We start from the raw sequence: 21,640 nt of genomic DNA, 5'->3' as shown, positions 1-21,640 counted from the left end.
ACATCAAGCAACTGTCATTGAATTGCTTTAGAACGTGACGATCACAAGACACTTCTGGGCCTCCTCCTCCTTTTTTTTTTTAAAGTCTTTATTGAATCCATTACAATATTGCTCCTGTTTTATGTTTTGTTTTTTTTGGCCATGAGGCATGTGGGATCCCAGCTCCCAGACCAGGGATCGAACCTGCACCCTTTCTATTAGAAGGCGAAGACTTAACCACTGGACCACCAGGGAAATCCCTGGGCCTTTCTTGTGGTACCTTCCACTTTCCTATCTACTCTGATTGGCTGAACATCACCCCTTCTCATGCTTCTCTGACACAGTCTTTCCTCCCCTATAGTTCTGTCATAATCACACCTGTTAAATAAACTGTGCTAAAGTGCATATCTACTTGTTTAATGTAGGGAGCCCTGGGACTTTCCTGGTGGGCCAGTGGTTAAGTCTCTGTGCCTCCTGGGTATGGGGGACAGGTTCTGTCCTTGGCTGGGGAACTAACAGCCTGCATGCTGCACAGTGTGGCCAAAAAAAGAGTAGGTAGCCCTATGGAAACTGAGCTCCAGGAAAGGGCAATGTCTTGTCTGCCACTACATCACTGGCATGCAGTCATCTGCACATTGTTGGTCAGCCACTCAGTCTTCTCTGACTCTTTGCAACCCCATGGACTGCAGCACACCAGGCTTGCCTGTCCTTCACTATCTCCCAGAGTTTGCTCAAACTCATGTCCATTGAATTGATGATGCCATCCAATCATCTCATTCTCTGCCACACCCTTCTCCTCCTGCTCTCAATCTTTCCCAGCACCAGGGTCTTTTCTGCACATAGTGGGTACTTAAAACATTTGCTAAATGAGTGAATGAATATATGAAATGAATGAGGGGAGTGTTAGACTTTCAGAGCTGGGTAGGATCTGGGTAGGTAGAAATCAAGCACACTTTTGATCATACTTGCTAAGAAAAGTATGAGCAAAACGAGGTCTCCACGGACATGAAGTGATTTGCCTGAGGGACCCAAAGCTGCTACTGCCTGGGCTGTTAAGTCAAAGAGTTGCTTGGTGAGCACCAGAGGGTGAGGTGACTTCATGTCCCATGTCTGCTGTAAGTGCTGAGATAATACAGTCTAACTGGCAAAGAACAGTAAGTGAGAATTACAACCTGAAAGTCTAGGGTTGAGGGCTTTCTGGAAACTGCCATCATAGGATCACTGCTCTGTAATTCTTCCTTTAACCTGGAAAGCAACTGGGCAACATTCTTAAGTAATCTGTTTTCCTATATCCCAGGATCCCTTTTCTATGTTCTGAGGAGCAGATACGAATACATATGTTTGAATGTTTTCCTTCTTCTTAAAGAAATCATTCCTCCTAAAAACTGGAACTCTCCCAATATTCCCTGTCTCAGTGGGTAGCATCACTGTTCACCTGGCTGTGAAAAACCTAAAGCTTAAGGTCACACTAGACACTCGTGTCTGCCTCAGTCCCCATCAACAATCCATTCTCAAGGTCTCCTGAATTACTCTCTTATTGAATCTATTCCCTTCTTTCCACTCGACATCCATCCCTGTAGTTCAGAGCTCCATCATCTCTCCCATGTATTACTGCAGTTACAGTCTCTTAACTGGTCTCCCCCTAGCCACTCTTGTCCCCCTCTAATCCATCTTCCAGAGTGCTTATTTCTAAAATGAAAATCTGATTTTATCTCCCTGCTTAAAACTCTTTAATAGCCTCTCACTGTTTTTAAAATAGATAACAAAATCAATACTTATGAGGCCCTCTTCTGACACACATCTTGTTTTCTACAGTCCAGCTGTGGTGCCTTCTTTCCATTTTGAAACTGGGCTAAGAGACTTTTCACTAGCAGGTTTCTGCATATGCTACTTGGTTTGGCTGGATGGTCTCCCCTCTCACTGCCCCCTCTGTGCAGTTAACATCAAGGAGCCTTTCCTTGATCTTCCCAGTCTATGAAAATTCTATGAGGATGAAGCAGGGTTCAGCATCAGTTCTATTCCAATGCTACACCTAAGAACTGAGAAGGTGAATTCATACTAAACAGGTAGGTGTTAATGGAAGGAACTTTAACAATGGCACTCGATTCTTTGAATGTCTTCCCAATTAGTCTTCCTCTAATTTTGTTGAGGGCAAAAGATCTGGACACCACTCGACTTGTAAAAGGAACTTTAGACGTTCACCTTTTCAACACCAATTCCAGTATTTCACATTGGACCCCGTCCCTGCTATCCCAGAGGTCTTTACACGCTAGACTAATATATTAGGTCTGTCCTTTCTTTGTTGATGTTGAAGAGCAACTGTGAAAGGAGAGGTGAGAAGGAAAGCCAACATACCTTAGGCACAGTGTCAGGCAGGACAATTTTAGGTGGGGGTAGTGGGGGCGGGGGTATGGTGGTGGCCTTGAAATGAGGATCTGGAAACTGATTTCTTGAAAACTCTCCACACCCTCCTTTCCTCCCCACCTCTAGTAGTATAGGTTGAAGGTAGGTGCTCGAACTCATGCTGGGATTTTATGAGAATACAGGAGATTTTTTTTCCCCTACTTACCATTGGTTCATCTGTGTTCTTTTGGAACTGGACCAGGCGAACTCTGGTCACGTTCTCCATATCCATGTCTCCGTTTGCACTTTCTGGAGAATCACCATTTAAATAGGGAGAAGTGGGAGGAGGTGTAACCCTCAATGCTTCATCACTGTAAACTTCATGAGCCACTACATCGTGAGTCTGAAGTAAGGCCTGATATTTTATGAGGGAAATAAAATATTAATAATAGAACTGTTTCAGTAGGAGTCTATTACATAAACACATAAAATTATTCTTTGCCTCTCAAAGGTATCTCTCATCTAAAGAGAATTCACAGCACATTACACCTAGATAGAGCCATGCCATAATTTCTCTCTGACACGTAATCATGACAGATGCAGCTTCCCAGGTGGCCCTAGTGGTGAAGAACCCGCTTGCCAAAGCAGGAGACATAAGAGGCAGGGATTCGTTTTCTGGATCGAGAAGATGCCCTGGAGGAGAGCATGGCAATCCGCTCTCGTATTCTTGCCTGGAGAATCCTAAAGACAGAGCAGCCTGGCGGGCCACAGTCTCTTGGGTCGTCAAGAGTTGGACATGACTGAAGCAGCTGAGCATGCACAATCATGATAGATGGAGTTTTAAAAATGAAGGAACAAATGAAAGAATGGGTGAGCCAATCAATGAATGGATGTGTTTGTTCATTATCTGGGTAAGAGGTGTTGTCTGATGCTCTAAAAAATTGTCCAACTAACTTGCTCAATTAAAGGCTGACATAACACAATTTGAAATAATTGAGCAGAAAGAATCTTTTGTACATAGAGCTGGCAAATTTGTGCTGGGGCTTAAAATGAAAACAAATTTAAAAATAAACAGTGCAATAATTGGTGCCTTGAGCAAATATCCTTTACCAGTGGTATTAACAATAACTGCTACATAATGCAAAGGATAATTTATAATGTATGACTTAGTGAAAGAAAAAAAACCACACACAAACATATCTGAAAAAATGTAATTTCCCCAAATATCACATGATATGGAGCTCAAAATCTTAAACCTAGTTACTGTTTTTGCTCATTTCTACTTTTTGGAGCACTAAACAAAAAATCAGCTGACAGTTATTATCATGACTTCTTTTTGCAAAGCCCATTAACAAAGAAAAAGTGATTTCTTTGTGTTGATATCTTCGTATGTCCTCGTGGTGAAACTGGGTAACAAATATCATTTTGTTTCCCTGAAAAGGCTATTCTTCCACTTACTGTACATTTCATGCCATCATAAGAAAGTTTTTAATAAGAATAAATATTTTAACATTTCTACTTCAAAGAGAATTTTACAGCTGTGTATCAACATATTTGGCACTTTATATATTGTATTTTCTTGTGAGCTAACTATAAATTCAGTTCTTTTTTAATCTGTGATCTGTAGGGTAATGAAATATCTGAGATAATGAAACATAATTAAAATTGCCTTAACAGCATAACCTGTAAGATCTCAAGTTATTTAATTAAAAGATTTACCAAAGTCATGACTCGGCTATTTTCACTTTTCAGTTATATATACGAGGCAAAAATAAGGTAACAATGTGGTAAAATCATAAAGATGATGGCGTTGATTAGTCATCAATAGAGCGTATGCTCTGTTCAATACCCATCTGAATTTATAATAGAAATGGCAGATATTTGCAAGATCTCAGAGGGCTGGTATAGGCACTGAGGGGCAGTAAGTAGCACAGCTTGAAAGCCAGCCTCCACAATGGCCCTGGGGACCTGGGCTTCCTGACCTGTGTCCTGGCTACACCCAACATGAGTACCCCTGGCCAAAGTGGTGGTGGCTGTGCTATGTGGGGAAATCCTTCTTTGGCTGGTTTAATTATAGCCTCTTTAGAGACTAAGATTTAAGGCAGAAAGCAAAAATTAATTATAGGTGAACTGAAAAACTTCGTCTGTTAAAATTAGGTTCAATGTATTAATTATGGGGCTTCCCAGGTGGCGCTTGTGGTAAAGAACCCGCCTGCCAATGTAAGAGACATAAGAGACGCGGGTTCTATCCCTGGGTTGGGAAGATCCCCTGGAGGAGGGAATGGCTACCCACTCCAGTATTCTTGCTTGGAGAATTCCATGAACAGAGGAGTATGGCGGGCTACAGTCCATAGAGTTGCAAAGAGTTGGATACGACTGAAGCAACTTAGGACGCATGCATTAATTATAGATGTGTTTTCTATAAACAGTGAATTTTTAAAAATATGCTTTGTATGACTGGAGGATATATGCCTAGGTAAACAGAGAACCCAGTTTCATTAGGAAAATGTCAATTACATGGGTTGGAGAAAGTGTTTATACTGTTTTTTGCAAACGGTTTCTATCCATCCTTTTAAATTATATAAGCAAACACTTGTATTAATGTTTTATTTATAAGGAAGGATAAGCCCACAATCACAAAAATACCAAAACTGAACCATAAGAGAAAAATCCTTAAATTATATCACCAAATGAGGTAATACTTGATACTAACTTTTATTTGCTACTATAAAAGACTGCTACCACAAAATGAAACTTTTATCCAACACATACACAAACAAAAATAAGGGGCCACTTACAGATTGTTAAAAAAGTCATTAAAAGAGTATGCCAAATAAAAAATAGAGAAATGAGAGTTTGAATATTTTTTTTCAAGTATGTTATGTGGTGATTCAGCAATTGTTACTAAGCTGAAATAGCTATTATATTTAATTACATAAGAAGAATCATGAAAAAGGAAAAAAACAATTTTTTGTTTTGTATGTAAAAGGGACATGGACAAGACAACTAAGAACTTCAGACTAGAGTGGGAAAAATTCATTTAAAATTTATAGGAAAAAAGAAATTTTAGGTTTGAAAGTAGTTCTTCAGGCTTCTTAATTACAAATCATAAAATTTATCACTTAATAATGAAACTTTCAAGTCAACCTAAGGTGATTATAACCACCTTGTTTTTATTGAGAAAGTAAGATACCAATTTCAAAAAATAGGATTTAGGACAGAAAATTTTAAAGGAAAAAAATCAAAGCATAGACATTCAATTCTGTTTATTGTCTTTATCCTTAATGTTTTATATTTTACAAATGCAATAAGCAAAGGATCTGTTCTCTTAAAAAAAAAGTCTTTAAAATGGAATAACTGAAAAAGGATAGTGTGCTAATATTTTTTATCATGACCTCTAGAGTACAGAGTTTAAAAAATCATTTAAACCTATACTCTCTTCTTTTAATTACTGTAAAAAATTTAAGTATCTGTATTTTTAAATGTAAGGTAACCCAACATTAAATCCTCATGTTTTAATGATCAGAAAGCAAAGAAAAAGTCAAATAATTGAAGAAATAAGTACAAAATTATATGCTAAGAACAACTCCCAAACTTTGGTATAATAAAAATTATAAATTAAAATTTTTCCTTTATTAATATTTCTTTAACAATACCAAAAATTTGAAATCATTATCTTAAAATGCTTTTAAAATAGAAAGCTATAGCATTTAAAAGCTTAACATAGTATATACAGCTCAGAATTATACCTCCCACACAGGACATTATCCAAACATATGCTTATTTGGGAATGCCCACTGAGTTCAAAATAAGTTTATAGGAAAATCAATCCTTGTTACAAGTCATTTAAGAGCACAGCCTTTGGAGCCAGAAAGATCTGGGTTTTGAACCTCCATAAGGCCACTTACTAGGTAGGTGACCTAAAGCAAGCCTCTTAGCCTTTCTAGGATACAGTTTCCTCTCTGAACTTAAAATGGAGTTAATTACATTACCTCACATCTCAGCCATCAGCAAGTCCGTGTTCAACCACCCCTAAAGCAGAATCCCAATCTGCTCATTTTCCATCAGCCCCATCCTTCTCCAAGCCTCTACCACCTCACAGAAGCCTCCTAATTGGTCTCCCTCTCTTAAGTCTTATCCTCACCACAGTCCATTCTCTACACAAGAGCTCCAGCAATCTCTAAAAAAGTACAGGTCTAACAATATTTTCTTGCTTGCAGTCACTGTCACCTGTGCAATCAGGAGAAAATCCAGATTCCTTACCATGGCCCCAAAGGCCCTTTGTGGTCTGGCCTCTGCCGCCCTTGCCAGGTCTTCTTGTTTGCCAGCTCAACTCTCCCCTTTGTTTACTATATCCCAGCCACAATGGCCTTTCTTCTGTACTCTGACTCTACGAAGCTCTTTCTTGCCTCTGGGCCTTTGCATTTGCTCGTCCCCATGGTTGAACATTCAGAAAGCTGATTCTTTCATAAAACAAGTCTCAGCCCACATGTTAACTCCTCAGAGGGCCTTTGTCCTGACCCTCTGAAATAGCTTCTCCTTTACTATCATCTCTGCCCCATTGTCCTGTCTTTTTTTCATAGTTATCACAATACGAACTTATCTTGCTTGTATACTGGCTCACTGTCTGTCTCTAGTTCACCTATCCACGCCTCACCTAGAATGGAACTTCACTGATCCTATTCACCACTACCCTTAGTGCCCAGCATGGTGTCTGGTATACAGTAGGCATTTACATATTTGATGAGTAAATGAAAATGTCTTTTAAGCACCTAGCTGGGTGTTCAGAAATTACAAGTGAAAGTGAAAGTCGCTCAGTTGTGTCCAACTCTTTGTGACCCCATGGACTATATAGTCCATGGAATTCTCCAAGTCAGAATACTGGAGTAGGTAGCCTTTCCCTTCTCCAGGGAATCTTCCCAACCCAGGGATAGAATCCAGGTCTCCCACATTGCAGACAGATTCTTTACCAGCTGAGCCACCAGGGAAGCCCAAGAATACTGGAGTGGGTAGCTTATCCCTTCTCCAGCAGATCTTCCTGAGCCAGGAAATTACAAGAACTATTTATTATTTCTGAAAATGCTTACTAATAGCAATGCACATATTAATTTCTCTCTGATGTCAGAAAAGCAAAATAAACCAAGGCTTTGAAGTTAGGTAAGTTGTGAGAGATGGGGCTGTCTTAGCTTTAATGGTTTTGAAAAACAAACAAACAAACCTTAACCTTAAAAAAATGATTTTATTTGGGTATATATTATTTTCTTTATTTAGCTTACTTCGAATCTGAAAGATCTACTGATCTCAATGGTCCTACATCATTCTCGGAATTGAGCTGAGGGTTACTTATCAATTAATAGATAGACCCATCTGTCCAGAATGTACAGGCTTCTATCTGCGGAAAACACACTGCACAGAACAGTCAGTTGACTAACTTATCTCCAAATGGGCAAGTTGCTAATCTATTCAGTGTTTTACTGAGTACTGTGCCCTAGACATGACAGATACTATGGAGTAACTAATAATATTCATTAGCTAACAATTATTAGGCATTAAGGATATATCAGACACTGTGCAAAGCACAGTAGATGTATCATCTACTTAATTCTTATTCCAACTCCATGAGGTTGGCAAATAGCATCTTTATAATTTGATATTATCTGGTATTATAATCTTAACACTCTGACATATGGCTGAAAGCACATTTGATGAAGATGGCTGTATTTCATAAGAATTAGTAAAACCCTCTTTTGAAAGTGAGGTTTTATTTCTACAGAAGTTTAACTGTTACTCACCATGAAATGAGGTTGTGTTAAAATACGCTTTAATTCCTTTGCATCGTTATTCTCAGGGTAACATGAAATTTCTTCCAATACCTAAAAAAACAAGCAAGATATAAAATAGTATGAAAATATAAAATTCTTTTTAAATGAAAAAGTATGAATGGATTTTTATGGCAGACAAAATAATTATTCTGGAAAAAAATTCATCATTTTATTCAAAGGTATTAATACAAAAGAACTACATTGGTGGTAATAAAAAATAAAAAAAAAATTGCTGTAATAGTCTCTGCCTTCATTACCCAACTATAACTCGAAAGATTATTGAAAAATACAAAACAAAATGACAACTCTGTAATACATATTTATTACAGGCCTAGGTAACTTAATTAAACTTAATGGGAAAATGTCTCCGCAAATCTTTTTCCAAACTTACCATCAAGATGAATCTGTAGTACAAGTTGATAACAGATTTCTTTTATAATTAACAAAACTGTCCATTCCTTTCAGAAAGATTAAAATTGCAAAGGCTCAAACAAAAATAAAGAAGAGAAACACAAATATTTTCCCTTGTAGCCTGACAGAATCAATGTTATTCTCCACACTCATCTCCTCACATAGATAAAACCACGTCTTGGCAATGGTTCCCAGAATTAATTGCCAGGGCATGAAAGGGTTCCCAGTGGGCTCAGTGTTAAAGAATCAACCTGTCAATGCAGGAGACCCAGGTTTGATCCCTGGGTTGAAAAGGTCCCCTGGAGAAGGGAACAGCTACCCACTCCAGTATTCTTGCCTGGGAAATCCTATGGACAGAGAACCCTGGCAGGCTACAGTCTGTAGCGTAGCAGATTTGGATCTGACTGAACAACTAAACCACTACCACTAGTTGAAAAACAAAAGAAACAATCAAAAACTTTCCTCTTTTCACTCACATTTTCTTCACTAATTAGTTGCTAACATTTTCTCTGTACAGGTTTAAATGGTTGTTTTCAAATGAAATTGTTCTTCAAAAGTTATCCCTTACCACTAGAATGGAGTTTGTGACACGAGCCCCAGGGAAGTCCTCTGTTCCTTTTCAGAGTAAACCTATTACTGCAGTTCTAACTGTAGATAGTTGGATTCAGAGTGGTTATACACAGTGTACTCAATTCTAAAAGTCAAGCTGATCAAGGATTGCTTGAGCAGTATTGGCTGTCAGGGGCATGCAAGTCATGTACCCACCAGGAGTCTCTTGACTTGCCTTTGAGAATCCTACAAGTGGAGCAGGAAGGGATGTTTTGAGGTCACTTAGCCTAAAGATTGGAGAAGGCAATGGCACCCCACTCCAGTACTCTTGCCTGGAAAATCCCATGGACGGAGGAGCCTGGTAGGCTGCCGTCCATGGGGTCGCACAGAGTCGGACACGACCGAAGCGACTTAGCAGTAGCAGTAGCAGCCTAAAGATTAGATGTTAGCTAGTACTACTCAATCACCTTCTTAGGTAAGAAAAAACCAACGAAAACTATGAGATTCCTTTCTTATGGAAATGTACTCTTAACTCATGCTGATTAGGCTATTAATTCATATTGTTTAATGATAATAAGCCGATTCTCCTTTGGTGTATTTTATGCTTTGCGTTTTTTACCATTGAAACAAAAGAAGAAACAATATACTCTCTCTGGTTCTCTGTTACTCTCACAGCCTATGATTTTAAGCACTGCAGTGTGGTCTCCTAATTTAGAGAGAGTCTCTTCTGACTGTTGCCACCTCTATTTCCTTGGTCTTGTTTCTCAGTGAATATATATTTTCCAGTACAGGTTTTGTGTTTAAAATCTGATTGGGAAGGAATTAGGTCTTCATATTCTTTCACATAGTAATTTCATTTTATAATAAAAGTAATTTTTTTCAAAGGAAAATATTTCTTTGGATGAAGACTTTTATGACATCAAAAAGTGAAAAGAAATCACTAGGTGTCTAACAATGGAGGCATTATTATAATTTAGTAATAGCAAAGAAAAAACTATGCCAATATTAGAACTTATTTACAAAGACCAAGTAGAAGCATGGAAAAATGCTTATTATATTATATTAGGTTAAAAGAAAGATTGGGGCTTCCCTGGTGGGTCAGATGGTAAAGAATCTGCTTGCAATGCAGGACACTGGGGTTTGATCCCTGGGTTGGGAAGATCCCCTGGAGAAGGGAATGACTACCCTCTCCAGTATTCTTGCCTGGGAAATCCCAGGGACAGAGGAGCCTGGTGGTCTACAGCCCATGGGGTCACAAAGAGTCGGACACGACTGAGTGACTAACACTTTCACTTTTCAACAGAAAGATAAATTTTGATTGTAACTACAAAAAATTTATATGCAAATGATAGTGAATGGAAAAAGGGAAGTGAAAGTGAAAATTACTGTAAGGAGATGGGATTATAGATGAATTTCTACTTTCCAAACTTTCTGCAATATTTTTCTAATGTTGAAAACATGTTAACATGTTTTCTAATGTTTCTAATGTTTTCTAATGTTTCTATAATAAAAAGTTAAAAGTTTGTGAAAGATGTACATTAACTGGCAATTTATAAAAATGACTTCTCTCTGAAGTTAGCTGCTGTAAATATTTAATTAACTTTCGAATATTACCACCTTAAAAAAAGCAACCCAAATTTTCATAGCACATCTATTTCCACCAAGTGTGGTAAAATAACTTTTTCCTTCTTTTTAAAAAGAGAAGTAAAATCAATATGCTAACCTGTTCAAGTTTACATAGCAGAACCAGAACTAGAAATCTAGGCAACGTTGCTGCTAAGATTTCTTTTTTCTTTTCTGTATGTAAATGCTCAGTGATAAACTTAGAAATACTAAATCTGAGTATAATAGTCTACTGTGACTTCAAGGCAACTGCCTCTTACTGTGTGGCAGAAACATTTTCATTAAAGGTAGCACATATGAAACCCAAATACATTTACAAAATACTTATCACTTACCTCTTTGGCTCTCTGTACTGCATCACTCGGAGGATTCCTGATTTGCGGTGAAGACTTTGTGTTAATTTTGTCATACAGCTAAAAGCAAAGGAGAATATCCAATCAACATTCATAATTCCTGGCTAAAATTCAAAGCTTCATATTTATTATCTCACGAAACAATATTTTCCCCTTAAAAAGGCATGCTGATGACTGCAGTGGGATGTTCTTCTTAAATCTCTTATTCATTCAAATGAGACTTGTCAGGATGAGTGCTACGTCCATCTTTTAAAAAATCATCAATATTTCAGTAATCACAGCATTTTTTCCCTCTGATAGAAGCGACATTTAATAAGATGAATAGAGAGTAGAAAGAAAGAATGCTTTCTGGCCAAGAAATATCTGAAGGAATTTTCACAGAAATCTAAATCTTGGGAAAGGGCAAACCCAACTCCTTCTAGGAAGGAATGTTCTCATGAAAGGTTTATACTTATTTTACTAGGGCTGTTCATTAACAGTATCAGTGCTGGCATCCTTCAGCAAGAAATTAAGAATACAAACCTTTTTCTGTTTTAACCTGTAAATTCATAGATTACAAGAAGACATTAAAAGAATCGATAATTTAAAAACTCCACAAATCTAAATGATCCAAAATTTAACTTTCTGAAGAAATTCTTTAAGAGAAAAATGTCTATAGTGTAGAAATGCAATTAAAATATTACTTTCTGCCTCGGATGAAACATCTCATTCAACAGTCTGCTCTGAAAAGTGAAAAGCTGAAACTGATCTTGGTTAGTCTGCCACTTCTATTTCCTAACTTCTCTAAAATAGGTGGGGGGTTTTGAAGGATTGGTTTTGGTTTTTTTTTCCTCTCCTACGTGCACCAGTGCCAGTGCAGAGGTCAAATACTGTAAACATTCTCCAGATTACAGTTAGACTTGTTTATACTGATGCAAGATAAAACTTAATGACTTGTAAATATTTGAGCCATACCATACATAAAAATTCCTAATGATTGACAGGCAGATAGATAGGACAAATAAATAAAGCCTAATGATAGCACTGAAAAAGTCAGCATTAAGAAAGTACTACTAAATTAGAGCTTAAATAAATAATGTAAGAAGGCTAGTAAAATATTGGTCTATTTAAAGTATTATATTAACATTTAGAGAACTAGCAATATGTGGCTTATTTATAAAAGTTTGCTCAAATCCCTGTAGCATACATAAGCACAGTCTCTGTCCTCTGAATGACTTCCATCTCTAAAGATTGTGAATTCTGAAATTTGGAACCAGTGAATATTATTTTTCAGTAGAAATAATATTATATACTGTGTCGGTTCCCAGACTAGTCTATAGAGACAAATTAAATACTGTACATCTGCAATAAAAAGTAGGAGGGGAAAAGAACCCAACCCTCCAAAAGTAAGGAATTGTAAGTTAAAAATAAAAAACCACATTTAAAATAGCCAACACTTAAAACTATCACCTGACATGTCATCATATTAATAAGCAAACAAAATGAAAAAATATACATGAATAATGAAAAGATCTTTAAAACTCTTGAATGCTGTTTAAAAACAGACCAAATTTAATTTGAAGCTTTATAAGTTGTCGGCACTGTCATTTATAATTACAATGTCTTTATAATGCCTAATTTTACCACAAAGAGTTTTGCCATTTTCTTGACCAACTGAAAGTCGCTCAGTCGTGTCCAACTCTTTGTGACCCCATGGACTATACAGTCCATGGAATTCTCCAGGCCAGAATACTGGAGTGGGTAGCCTTTCCCTTCTCCAGGGGATCTATCGAACCCAGGTCTCCAGCATTGCGGGAGGATTCTTTACCAGCTGAGCCAGAAGGGAAGCCCAAGAATACTAGAGTGGGTAGCCTATCCCTTCTCCAGTGGATCTTCCCGACCCAGGAATCAAACTGGGGTCTCCTGCACTGCAGGCAAATTCTTTACCAACTGAGCTATCAGGGAAGCCCTGCTTGACCAAGGACTATTGCTAATGTTACTTTCAAAATTTTCAACCATGATTAATTTCTATTTACACATTTAATAAATGCACATTAGTTTTTAACTTACAAAGCAACAAAAACTCCAAGCTCCCAGAATCACTCTGTTACTGGAGGCTTTTTATTTTTGGCTTGGTCTTACAATGTGGTTCCTTAGGTGAGTGAATCTTGAGAACAAAGGCGGGCTCTCTTTGTTTATCACCCACCCTTTGTCGCCTGCCCCCATCTATCAATATACAAAGTATACTTAGAAAGATGGGGTTTGGGGACTTGGCCTGCTGTCTTAGACCTTCAGCTAAAGCCCAGAGCTAAGGCCAGTAGGAAGTAAGTGGTCTGTTAGTAAGCTGCCAGGCCATCCCTCTAGGGCTTGCTGAAATGTAGATAAATTGGTCCTTCCATACTCATCCCAGCACTGTATTTTGCCTGACATGTGGTGTTTGGGGTCCCAAGTGGAAAGAGCCTCTTTCCTGGTTGGAGGCTGCCTGGGACAGTCCTTGATGGCAGGGTGAGGTCAATAGCAGGGCAGCCTGAACTTGGAATGTATGTTGTGGCAAGAATGTGTTTCCCGTGAGTCTGGGAGCTGCCTCAGAATGTAATCTGGCTGGAGCCATCTTGGTGGAAACTCTGACCAAGAGGACCCAGAAGTGCCTGTGGGGTCATGGCTGAAGGCAGGAGCTGAGAGGGTGCTGCTGGGGCCAGCTGCAGAGTATGCCGATGACGCAGAGGCAACCTGGGACTGAGACAAGATCTGGATGCCTGCCATACCCTGGGCGCTAACAGCCAAGAGAGCACTGGCTGCCTGAGGGACATGACTACAGGACCTGCTGTTTAAGTATTTTTTCTTTTTTCTATGATCAGACTCTTGAGTCCTTTGACATTCAGTAACAGCACCTACTCTGAGACTGTGTACATAATAGATGTTTAATAAATGTTTCTTAAACAAAAAAGGGAGTATTTAACTGGTGTATAGGAACTGTAAATGGATATTTAAAAAAAAGAAACAGAGCAGGAATACTTATTTTAACTGCTTTCTTTAGGAACCAGATATCATGGATCATCTTTCTGACTACACAGTTAAAAGCCTTCCCTCAAAATTAAGAAATAAATTTTGACCACATTTAATTCTTTTAATTTTTTTGCTATGTTTCAGGCCTGACTTCAAAAATTTTTCAAGGTAAAAGAGATCTTAGATATTGACATGATTCAACTCCTCCATTTTAAAAAAGAGAGAGCTGACATCCAGTAACATAAAGTGAACACACAGCATCTGGGAGCCAGAGTAGCAGGGAAGAGACCGGCCTCCTGATGTGTGCTGTTCTTTCTCTCATACTACAGTACCGTGGCTTGTATTAGAATTCAGTAACACAGTCTCATGCCAGGGAGACACCTTCAGCAAATATTTGGGGAAAGAACTGTAGAAAATGCCATTTATAGGCTGTAGGGGAAAAAAGTAACTAAATATGATTTGTGGAGAAGGCAATGGCACCCCACTCCAGTACTCTTGCCTGGAAAATCCCATGGACGGAGGAGCCTGGTAGGCTGCAGTCCATGGGGTCGCTAAGAGTGAGACACGACTGAGCGACTTCACTTTCACTCATTGGAGAAGGAAATGGCAACCCACTCCAGTGTTCTTGCCTGGAGAATCCCAGGGATGGGGGAGCCTGGTGGGCTTCCGTCTATGGGGTCCCACAGAGTTGGACACAACTGAAGTGACTTAGCAAATATGATTTGAAAGATATTAAGCAATCAACTGCAAGTCTTGCCCTATTAAAGAATGTTTAGAATCCTCATCCTTGCCCGGCCAAACGATGAACATTTCAGTTTTGTGGGCCATATGGACTCTGTCACAATCACTCAACCCTGCTGTGTGTGTGAAGGCAGCCATTAATAGTCCATAAATGAATGGGCATGGCTGGGTTCTCATAAAACTTTATTTACAAAAACAGGTGGCTGGCTGGATTTGGCCTGACAGCTGTAGTTGCCAACACGTGCTCTAGAAGCTCAAATTGAAGGTGAATTGAAATGACAAAATATATTTCTGTTGGTTGTTTGCTTCCCTGCCATCTGAAGACTTCAAGTGTGTTTATAAAGCTGAGGTGTAGAGGGTGAGGCAGAGGGAGGGAAGAATGTTTAATAAACTATTCCTAGACAGAAAACAAGAATGAATGTCTTAGGGTTTTTCTCTTTCTAATGCAATTATAGTTACGCAAGTTCAGCACTTTTTATTAAAATGCACACACGCACACACACAGCCCAAGGCAAAACGAGGAAATGTGAACAGCTGCAAGGGGAACAGACTGTTTCACACTGTGTCACTCCCAGACAGGCCTGCTCACTGCCAGTGTCTGGCACTGGGTCATACACGACCCCACATGGCTGCAAGGACACGCTTCATCTGTCTGTCTTAAGGAGTATAAAAGCACAGTTCCGTTAAGAGGCCACATTCTATATTTGAGATGGGTTGTTTTTGTATAAAAGCAGAATAAAGCTGGTGGTCATACTAAATTGAATTCTGCTGAGATTGTACTTTCAAACATAATGATGGTGAAATAAGTTAATGTCATTTTTTTAATTTACATGCAAAACACTAAATCAAGTTTCTTTTTTGTTTTTTTAACCCTACTCCATGGCACCTCACTGTCTTCTGATTTCTTTCATCAAATAGAAGCTTCTGTTTTGTTCATAGTTTGTACACAGCACTTAGCAGTATCAACATTTAAAATGGAATGGTTAGTGGAGAACCTATAAAATTACTATCACCAGGTTAGATGTCCCACTAACTTACTAGCAGAGAGAAAACCAAACCTTAAGGACCAGAATATACTTTAGATGAGAAAGATTATGACTTTTGCAACTAGGCTATAGATGTGAGCCAAATAATGAATGAATGGGTTTGTAGAGTTGATGGAACACAAAAGTTCATTAAGCTACCACCATCTTACCACCTAAATCAAAGATATCAAAGAGAGTCCCCGCTGGAAAAGAATTAAAGTTTTCAAGAGTCAAATATTTAGCTGCAAAGTATGCAAAGAAATGTGTCTGTAATGCTAGTAAAAAGATAATAACAGTGTTCACAAGTTTATACTGCACAACGATAATGGGAATTTAAATGACTTGCTCTGGAAACAGACTATCATATTAAGAATTTCTTTACAGTTGCTGTGAAGAAGCTAGGTGATTAGGAACAAAGTTCCAATGTCGCATCCTTTCAAGGAACCCAGCAGATCAGCCATTGATATCCAACAGTATTTTAAAAAATACATTTGAGAACTGGAAAAATGTTAGGGAAAGGTGATTTAATACTAAAATATAAGGAACTGATATTCAACTACTGTGCTGGAGGTGGTCTTCTGAAGCTAGAAATCAGAGAACATCTGAGCTCTAAAGAACTACTTTTCTTGCTCAAGTTTATGTATCAACTCACTGTCTTTAGGTTAAAAATATAAAAATGTCCTCTCAAAGATCTTTAATGTCATTAAACACGACACAGTCACAAAATAAAAAGACAACCTACTGAATGGGATAAAATACTTGTAAATAATATGACTGATAAGGGGCTAATATCCAACATTTATAAATAACACATATACAACTCAACATCAAAAAAAAAAAAAGAAATAATTATAATGTGATTAAAAAATGGGCAGAAGAACTGAATAGGCAATTTTCCAAAGAGGAAATGCAGATAACCAACAGGCACATGAAAAGACACTCAGCATTGCTAATCATCAGGGAATTGCAAATGATAACCTCAGTGAAATATCACCTCACACCTGTTAGAATGGCTATCATCAAAAAGAACACAAATAACAAATGTTGGTGAGGATGTGGAGAAAAGGGAACCTTAGTATGCTATTCGTAAGAATGTAAATTGGTACAGCCACTGTGGAAAATAGTATGGAGGTTCCTCAAAAAACTAAAAATACAACTACCATATGATCTAGCAATTCTATTCCTGGGTATGTTTCTTAAAAAAAAAAAAAACCAACAACAACACTAATTGGAAAAGATACATGCACCCCAATGTTCACAGCAGCATTATCTACAATTGCCAAGCTATGGAAGCAACCCAAGTGTCCATCAATAGATGAATGGATAAAGAAGCTGTGGTGCACGCACAGGCACGTGTGCACACACACACACAATGGAATACTACACAGTCATAAAAAGAGTGAAACCTTGCCATTTGCAGCAGGCATTATGCTAAGTGAAATAAATCAGACAGAGAAAGACAAATACTGTATGATATCACTTCTAGGTGGAATCTAAAAATAAAACAAACTGGTGAATATAACAAAAAAGAAAGAGACACATAGAGAACAAACCAGTGATTACCAGTGAGGAAGGGATTAAGAGGGACAAACAATTAGGTATAGAATAAGCTATAAGGATGTACTGTACAACATGGGAATATAGCCAGCATTTTATAATAACTATGGACTATAATCTTTAAAAATTGTGAATCACTAATTGTACTGTGCTGTGCTATGCTTAGTTGCTCAGTCATGTCTGACAATTTGCGACCCTATGGCCTATAGCCTGCCAGGCTCCTCTGTCCATGGGGATTCTCCAAGCAGGAATACTGGAGTGGGTTGCCATGCCCTCCTTCAGGGGATCTTCTCAACCCAGAGATGCAACCCAGGTCTCCTGCACTGCAGGTAAATTCTTTACTGTCTGAGCCACCAAGGAAGCCCCACTAATTGTACACCTGTAACATATAATATTATATGGCAACTATACTTCAGTTTAAAACAATGACATAGTTGAAACTTGGAAAACAGCAGTATATTTAATAGTGGTATAAAGATTGTGTGATGGGAAACAATTAAGTGTGAAATAAACACACTACAAAATTTAAAATGGCATTTTCAAATACTTTAGGAGCTACAATTAAACTTTGGAAAGAACTTATATAGTCTGTCTATCTTACAAACCTAAAGATGATTATGCATCATTGGGATATTATGATTTAGAAAAGGAAATTAAATCACTGAGGCATTTTGCTCTCACAGGATTAAATAATGCCTATTCTATCAGCATAAAAAACTGCCTAACAGTTTATATTTTGTAAAATTTCTAAAAATCAATTCGATTAAAAAAACTGAAGAAAGCACTCAAAGATTAGTCATGCCGATGACTCTCCATCTGAAATGGAGATAATATATTCCATTCATTTGATGAGTGTACTTTCATTATCTGTACATGATCCTTCACAATTTGTACTATGTATTAACTTTCCCTCTAAAAGTTCAGAAAACATGCAAATAGCTAAATTTTATAAATCTTAAACTAAATTTGTTTCTCACTTGATAAAAATGTGTATCAAATCCACAAATCTAGTGATGGTAATAAACTGGCAAGAGTCGCACCTTGGAATTTAGATTTTTCCTAGAGAAAGATTCAGGGCTGCTACCAATATTATGGCCCAGTTTAATACTGGATAACTCAAGTCAGAAATGGATACCCAATGGAGTTTACTTAGTGGCCAATAAGAATGTTGCTGGAAACCCTTAAATCAAGTTTTAGAAACTCATGGTGGGGGTGTATACACTTTTGAGTCTTAGGACTGGCCTAGTGGCCTAGTGATATACTGCTCTACCTAAATCCATTATGAAAGTTTTCTTCTGATGGCAAACAGGAAATTAAAAATCAATATATCTGGACCATTTTAAGATTTCCTGAAAGGGTTGCAAAATACACTGGATCTTGACAGCAAAATCCTACCAAGGAGGCCCCTGTTTGGTTTAGGTTTTCCTTGTCTGTGTACAGAGCTGCTTGTGTTTCAATCCTATTAGAACATTGCTCTTTCAGGGATTTATCTTTGATCCAAGAAATCAAGACTTGCTTAACCTCCTGCTGCTGCTGCTGCTGCTGCTGCTAAGTCACCTCAGTCTGACTCTGTGCGACCCCACAGACGGCAGCCCACCAGACTCCCCCATCCCTGGGATTCTCCAGGCAAGAACATTGGAGTGGGTTGCCATTTCCTTCTCCAATGCATGAAAGTGAAAAGTGAAAGTGAAGTCGCTCAGTGGTGTCCGACTCCCCGAGACCCCACGGACTGTGGCCCATCAGGCTCCTCGGTACAGGGGATTTTCCAGGCAAGAGTACTGGAGTGGGGTGCCATTGCCTTCTCCGCTTAGCCTCCTAGTTCAATCTAAAAAGACTGTTGATGGCCTAACAACATAGGCCACTGTGGTGGATTTCTGTTCAGTTGGCTGCTTGCTCTGAGAAACTCAAACACTGGCCTCAGATGACCTAACTTGACTGACCTCACTCGGTCTTTTTCAGTTGGCCAATAACTCTAAAATGAAGCCTTGTAAGAAACAAATCATAATGCCTATTCTTGAGCAAGCAAAAGAAAGCATGAGGAAAAATAACCAGTTAGATGATACAGGCAGGCTTTATTTTACTTTTAATTAAATCTTATGAAATAGGACACTTTCGAATACTAGATCCAAGAGTTTTTCCAAATGTGAGAAATTTCACTATGATAAACATTTCTTTTCCATAAAAAACCTACTAAAATTAAAAAAAAAAGTGCTAAAACCTCATTTCATAAGGTGTTCTTCTGAAACATCTACATTAGTAGTTAAATACTATTTAGGGTAACTGAATTTCCTATTATTAATTTGCTTCTTTGAAAGAAAATATTTACATTAGGTATGTCATATGATATTTCATTACTGAGGCAGTTCAGTAAGTTTTGACTTAGGATGTGAATTATTTTGTATAAGGAAACACCAAGCATTGGTACAAATAGCTGTAGCAAAAATGAATTTGTTGTGGGAAGTTAAAAGAGAACAAAAAAGACAGTCTGGCAGAAGTGGTTTTATGAGATAATGTTTGAAGGACCACAAAGAGAAGAAAGCAACTACGTTCTTGGATGTGAAGGCTACAAGCCAACCACATCGAACATTCTTCAACTGAGCATGCCGCATTCTTTTATGGGGGAACACCCCCCCAACCCTTCCCTTGGGAACAGCATGAAGAAGAATCAGAGCCTGTTGCACTTGGAAGGCTTTTTGAACATTCCTCTGCCTTCTGGTAAAGTGGACTACAGTGCTACAAAAATAGAAGAACACTCAGTGGGAAACACTGGTGCTGGGGACAAGCTGACTCTTGGTATTTTAGAATAAATTCTGATCACTCTTTTAGGAGGTGATTCACCTGGACAAATAAGGGAATGAGAGGGACTGCTGTAGTTAACAACAGTTTCAGTGAAACTCACACATTCCTTTCACAGAGATGTATATCAGGAGCTAACCTGGAGACCAGAGAGAGCGCAATTGCCTGGGGATGAAACTAAGGCTGAATTCCCCACTACTGGCCACTTTTACCTGGAGGATTTACCTTTTCCAAGTATATAATTATCTGCCACAAAATATTGATATTGGATGAATGGATAAACAAAATGTAGTATATACACAAGATGGAGTATTTTTCAGTCTTTAAAAGGAAGGAGATTCTGATACATACTATAACAAGGATGAACCCTGGGGCCATTATGTTTGGTGAAATAAGCTAGTCACAAAAGAACAAATAAGGTATGATTCCACTTCTCTGAGGAACCTACAGTAGTCAAATTCCTTGAGACAGAAAGTGGAATGGTGGCTGCCAGGGGCTAAGGAGAGGGGGAAATGGTTTATTTACATCTTCCTTACTTTTTTTCAACAATGGTTATAGTTTTTGGTGTATAATCTTATATCTCTTTTATTCAATTGTTTTATCCTTTACAATAGTATTGTATTTTTAAAATTTTACTTTCACTTTATTCATTGCTTTTATATAAAAGTATAGTTAATTTTTGTATGTTGATCTTGTATCCTGCAGTTTTGCTAACCTTACCTATTAGTTCTAGTAGATCTTTTGTAGTTTCCTTAGGATTTTCTATATATAAGAATATTTCTCTATGAGAATATGGCTTTACTTCTTTTCCAGGCTGCATGCTTTGAATTTCTTTCTCTTGCTTTACTGCACTGGCCAGAACCACCATAAAAATATTAAATAGAAGTGGTAATAGTGGAAAATCCTTGCTTTGTTTCTGGTTATATTAGTTTTCTATTGCTGCTTAACAAATGACCATATTCCTAGTAGCTCCCCCACCCCCCCTTTAAGTTTATTGATATTTACATTGAGAATGAAGAAAAACTAATTTGAAAATATTTAGGTCAGATGATAGTTCTAGTTCTCTTTATCTTAGGAATGTTGTTTCACATGACACTTCCCTATTGATACTAATATTTTGGTACGTGATGGAAACAGACATTGGAGTTTTTGCCCAATCAGTTAAAAACAGAGGAATGAGACCCCCCATGCCTAAAGCAAGCTTGGGGTACTTCAATCTCCAGCCCCAGGAGGCAGGTGGCACAAGGCCACCTGTGCCCTGGCACTTACCACCCAGATGGTTTCATATTTGCTGAAGTTTACTCTTTAAGATTACATGGGACCCTGGGAAGGTACTAGTAGCTCAGCCTCTAAAGGTCCTCAGGCCTTATTTTTGCAGACATGTAAGTGCAAATCGACCAGACTACAAGTCCATGGGAAACTTAGCTTTGGTATTTCCTGACTGGTAACCTATTTA

At 38.1% G+C, this 21,640-nt stretch overlaps 1 protein-coding gene across 10 annotated transcripts in view; it reads right to left on the bottom strand.

The window, feature by feature from the left end:
* The window catches only part of CASK (calcium/calmodulin dependent serine protein kinase), a 374,286-nt gene that overhangs the window by 54,666 nt on the left and 297,980 nt on the right, over positions 1-21,640 (bottom strand). For 8 of the 10 annotated variants that reach the window (XM_024987781.2, XM_024987783.2, XM_024987784.2 and 5 more), the window contains exons 12-14: positions 11,063-11,140; positions 8,115-8,195; positions 2,549-2,737 (exon numbers count right to left, since the gene is read on the bottom strand). In XM_024987781.2, coding sequence (XP_024843549.1) covers positions 2,549-2,737; positions 8,115-8,195; positions 11,063-11,140 — 348 coding nt within the window. Of the gene's footprint in view, positions 1-2,548; positions 2,738-8,114; positions 8,196-11,062; positions 11,141-11,763; positions 11,867-21,640 lie in introns of those variants that run through there. The other 2 variants (XM_024987788.2, XM_024987789.2) reach the window with 2 other exon arrangements.

The sequence above is a fragment of the Bos taurus genome, chromosome X (assembly GCF_002263795.3).
Source record: "Bos taurus isolate L1 Dominette 01449 registration number 42190680 breed Hereford chromosome X, ARS-UCD2.0, whole genome shotgun sequence".
NCBI classification, from domain to species: Eukaryota; Metazoa; Chordata; class Mammalia; order Artiodactyla; family Bovidae; genus Bos; species Bos taurus.
This window is presented reverse-complemented; position numbering and strand designations above follow the sequence as displayed.